Genomic DNA, 5,080 nt, shown 5'->3' on the forward strand with positions numbered 1-5,080 from the left:
GGGGGGCGGGGCGGGGGCCTCCGAGTGTCGCGGCGGGGGAGGAGTGGAGGGGAGTGGGTGCTGCACTGGCCCTGGATTCTTAGCGAGGAAAGAAGCAGGTAAATGGAAGATGGAGAAAGGTGCAGTAAAGGCTTGTAGAGCTTGAAGTTAAGTATTCTGGAGATCATAGAATCGTGGGATGGTTTGGGTTGGAAAGGACCTTAGAGATCATGTAGTTCCAACTCCCCTTGCCGTGGGCAGGGACACTCTCACTAGACTAGGTTGCCCAAAGCCCCATCCAACCTTCCAGGGCATCCACAACTTCCCGGGGCAACCTCTGCCGGTGTCTTGCCACCCTCCTACTGAAGAATTTCTTCCTAATATCTAATCTAAATCTAGCCTTTTCCAATTTGAAACCATTTTGCTTTGTCCTAACACTTATAAAAAGTTCCTCTCCATCTTCCTTGTAGGCCCCCTTCAGTTACTGGAAGGCCACTATCAGGTGTCTCCAGAGCCTTCTCCAGGCTGAACAACCCCAACTCTCTCGGCTTGTCCTCCTAGCAGAGGTGCTGCAGCCCTCTGATCATCTTTATGACCCTCCTCTGGACTGACTTTTTGGTATACGTTTTTATAGCAGAGGCACGGAGGAGAGTGTTGTTATTACAGCTAACGTTAAAATGTACTGTTAGTTGTGATGAGTGGTAAAAAAACAAAAATAAGTTAATTGGAAAATAGAAGTTAATGGAGGAAAAGTCCCTCAAGTATTTGTTATATAGAACATCTTTTAGTAGGTAGTGAGTCAGAAGCTTTTATGGACTTTGATCTGAACCAATGGCTTTATTATTGTTCTTTGTTAGAGGTATTAGTATGTGATCTTATTCACAGTGGGATTTGATGGTTCTTTCTGGGTGTGGAGAATTCATTAATTGCTTTTGTTAGTGTGATTTTTTTTTTAGGAATGTGTAATTCCACCTTTTAATAGTGGAAAATGCTGGAGGAAACCTTGGTTAGTCGTTGGGATGCTGACTTTGGTCTCTGGAGGCTCTTAGTGTTTGATTCTAACTTTGGACAATTAAAAAAGCTCCAGAGTTTATTATTTGTAACTTTGGACAATGATTTCTGAGGCAGTTTTCATGTCTCCCAGCATTGTCTCTCGTGATCTGTCTAGTCACAGAGATGGAATTTGGTTTAGGTTAGTTTGATCTTAGGTATGTTTCTAAAGTGGGATCTCAAGGAAGAAAACATGAAAGAAACTTTGGGGAATAACTTGTATAATGTAGAAAAAATATAGACATATTGAGTTATAGAAGTATTACTTGATAGATGAAAGTAGATGATGTTTAGAAAATAATATATGTCAGTGGTACTTAAGAACGGTGATGACTGAATTAGTAAGATGCTGGTAAATCCTCATGGTTCAGTGCTATTCAAGTGCAGCCACTGAGCTTTCTGTTCAAGTTGGCTCAAGCTTGATGAGATCTGTTGCTTGGATAACTGTCCATGGATAATACAGAAGGTACTATGTTACAATATTTCCTGTTAAAGTCTGAAATTAAGGCCTACTACTAAATAGATGGAATACCTAATTTACCATTCTTTTTTGGTTTTAGTTGTTTCAAGAGTGTTATTTCTCTTCTTGCTGTGTTGTGAAGTCTTATCAGAAGGGTGATCTTAGTCTTGTTGTGACAGACACCAAGGCAGGCTCACGATTATTTGAAGTGAACACTTCTTCCAAAGGAGAGAAAGTTCCCCAATGAGAGTTACTATAAAGAGGTTTTAAACATTTCGAGAGATGGTGTCAACTTGCGGAGTTTTCAGTGCAGAAACCGTTTCCTGTTGTTTTTCCTCATTTTCTACCCATATTGACTGTGTTTTCTTTTTGGTGTCTTTTATTGCTATATGGGGAAAATCCACCTATTTGGATGGGGGCTTTGTGATCACAGTGGAAAAAAAAACAGTTTCACAAAATTTTTTATTTTATTTGCATGAAAGGATTGGTTGGTTAGTAATATAGAAGACAGCAACAGTCCTTATTGTTCTTTCCTCTGGTTGCAACAGCACATCTAACAGGAAACAAGTGATATGTTAAAAATAAAAAAAAAACAAAAACATTTCTGAAGGAAGTATCACATTTACCAGTGATTTTGTTTCCCTGCTGTTTAAGCTGAGAACAATCTTTAAAAAGTTGTCTTACTTTTTCATAATTTAATGTTGTCTTAAGTGCAAAGTGCAGGCAATATTTGCCTCTACCAAGTGTTGATGATTTGTACCTGCTTCTGTATTTGCAAATCCCGTGATTATTTTCTTTAAACCATGCTTATGTCTGATAAACAGGAAAAGTAGGCTCTTTTTTTCTTTCTTTCTTTCTTCCCTCTTCCAAGCTTTGTCAGCTTCTTCTAATCTGTCACGCATACTTGAACTTTCTTTTTCCTTAAATAGATACCAGCCAGCACTCTGGTGTTGAAGTAAGTTCACATAGTTTATTATGAGTAGTCAGTTAAAAGGCAGTGAATAAGATACACAATTATAGGTCAGGGTTAGGAATGAAGATACGTTTTAATTAATTTAAACTTAAATCGTTATCTGTTTGTTTGTTTTTTTTTCCCCAGGCTACTGTTCCTCTGAGTCACCTTATCAATGCCTTTCATTCACCAAAAAGCTCCACTACTGCCAGCAGAGCATCCGTACAGCCTGTGCAGAGGGACACCTCCCCAGAGCATGATCCTCAGAAGAGTGAGGTACTAAAAAGCTGTGGATAAAGTGGTGGTTTGCTTTTAACTGAGTTAATGTTGAATAACATCAGTTTAAGTGAATTTAATATTTGACATATTTTATAATATAATGTAGTGTGACTAAATTGAACAATGTTAACACTTAGAATGTAACTTGAGTTAGTGCTTTGGCACTAAGGATTCTACAAATAAACAGTATTTCATTAACAAGAAGAGAAGCTAGTCTTGTCTCGTTAGTAACCTGCAAGTGAGCAAAGGAGGTGTTTTCAATTCTACTTACTTTTGGAGTTCTGCCAAAGTTTATTTCATTATTGCTTGTGAGAAAATGGACTGGAACTTAGAATACATTGTGTTGTTTTGGGAGATTAAATAGCATATTTGCATCTTCCTTTATTTTTCTATTAAAATACCTTTAATTATGAATGGTTTTGTTTTTTCCCTTCACATTGAAAATCAAGATACAGAAAGTGCCAAGTACTGTCAGGTCTTGCCACTTCTCTTTCAACTAATTTCTTACAGTAAGTTTTGTAACTAAAAAAATGTTTGGGAAAAGGTCTTTTTTTGAAGGCTAAGATGGATGGCTTCTGGTCTACTTAAGACACCTATTTTAAAATATAAACTTTTAATTAGGAAGTATTCTAGATGCATCTAGGGATCTGTTCTAAAAATGCTTCATTTGACTTTTTATTCAAGTGTTTTTCATGTATTTATTTTTATTAAAAATCTAGTTTCACTTTGAAAGTAGATCAACATAAAGCTTATATAGAAACAATTTAGGAAGAACAAAAAAACACAATCCATAATGTTCTAACAATCAAAAGCTGTGTATCTGTGCAAATATATTTAGAAAGGAATATTTCCTTCTCGGTTAAGAAGGTGTTACTATGGAAGCAACATTGAAAGGCTAACATATTTTAAAGGGTCCAAGCCAATACACATTTTAAAACATACTCTTGTATAAAAAGATTTTTTTCCTGTTTGTAAAATACAAGATTAATATTACTCTGATCAAGGTTACTTCTTTAGTAACTCAAGTTTATGTGCCGTATCTCCTTGGTTTTTTCATAGTTTCTTTGCTTCGTAGGAAAACCCAGATCCTAGGACCTAGCCTTTTGCCCATAGACACTTTTGCCTTCTATTGTGTGTCTACCCAGCTCGTGGCTTTTGAGATTTTAACTCTGGGTATAATTTCTAAATATTTAATCTTTGTGCTAAATGCTGAACCTGCACTATCTGCAAAAAGGCTAGTAAAAAAGAGTTTTTAAAAAATAAATAGATGTACAGTGGCAATTAAAATACTAATGTGTGCTAATAGAAGAGCTCTTCTGCATTGCCAGTAGCAAATACTCTTTCCTTAATCTTGTCTTTTGATTCATTTATCTTCTTTTAGAAATTTTGTATTTGTCTGAACTGTGAAATACAGATGTTGTATCAAGCCAAAAGTTAACTCAGTTATTCTTCATTTTCCCCCCCCCCTAAGGTACTCTTCAGTAAATTTCAAACATTTCTTTTTGTTTTGCAGTCTGTACTTAGTTTAAGAGATCTGGGATTGTCTGATTTGAAAGCTAACCAGTTCAGAGAGTTGGTGAACAGGTTACTTCCTGGCTACTGTGCAGAAAGCAAAGTCTCTTCGCAGTGGCATACATCGCACGTCTCTGCAGAGTCCTTCTTTGAAAATAAGCATGGTATGTTTCAGAATAAAGTGCTTATGAGAATTGAGATTATGAAGGTGAACACACTTATTCTTTAGCTTAATTTTTTGTGCTGTAGATAGCTCATAGTTTAAAAAAATCTATAATAAAAAGAGTATTGGTGTGTTTTTTATTGTATACAGGTTGTCTCTAGAGTGGCGCCTTTGAATCTTGGGAGCTTAAAAAAGTTAAACTTAGATCTTGGAATTGTTTCTTGAAATTCAGATTTGAAGTTGGCTGCTGTTAAACTTGTCTGAACTTGGCTATTGGACAAGTGAATTGTCTCTTAATGATGAGGCTGAGCTATTGATCTTTCACCAAATAAAATAAATCAGGTTTTACTAATTTGCTAATGTAACAGTCTTTAACATTTCCACCGTACATTAAGTTATTCCATTTTTGCTTGAAGCAGCAATACATGAGGACATTAATTAGAAAATAATTCAGGGTGACAAACTGTTAACAGTCCACAGGTGACAAGCTTTAACAGCCCACAGAGTTACTGTGTTGCTGAAGGAAACAAAAAGTGCTTCCTTACAGTTATAGATGTTTTGTTTAGATGAATCTAGAATACAGGAAGCAAGGCCATTGTAGATGCTCAAGAACATGTTAGAAAAAGAAGCTTAAAGCTGACTTTAGAGATGCTTGCTGGATAGTATTGCAGTTTGGAGAAAGAGT

The 5,080-nt window shown here is 36.3% G+C and overlaps 1 protein-coding gene across 1 annotated transcript in view; it reads left to right on the forward strand.

Moving 5' to 3' along the window:
• Positions 1-5,080, forward strand: part of YME1L1 (YME1-like 1 ATPase) — a 21,858-nt gene that overhangs the window by 730 nt on the left and 16,048 nt on the right. Inside the window, exons 2-4 of the mRNA XM_010007028.1 lie at positions 2,419-2,444; positions 2,589-2,717; positions 4,234-4,396. Of these exons, the coding sequence (XP_010005330.1) occupies positions 2,419-2,444; positions 2,589-2,717; positions 4,234-4,396 (318 nt within the window). The remainder of the gene's footprint in view (positions 1-2,418; positions 2,445-2,588; positions 2,718-4,233; positions 4,397-5,080) is intronic.

This window comes from Chaetura pelagica, unplaced genomic scaffold (genome assembly GCF_000747805.2).
Source record: "Chaetura pelagica isolate M959 unplaced genomic scaffold, ChaPel_1.0 scaffold17, whole genome shotgun sequence".
Lineage (NCBI taxonomy): Eukaryota > Metazoa > Chordata > Aves > Apodiformes > Apodidae > Chaetura > Chaetura pelagica.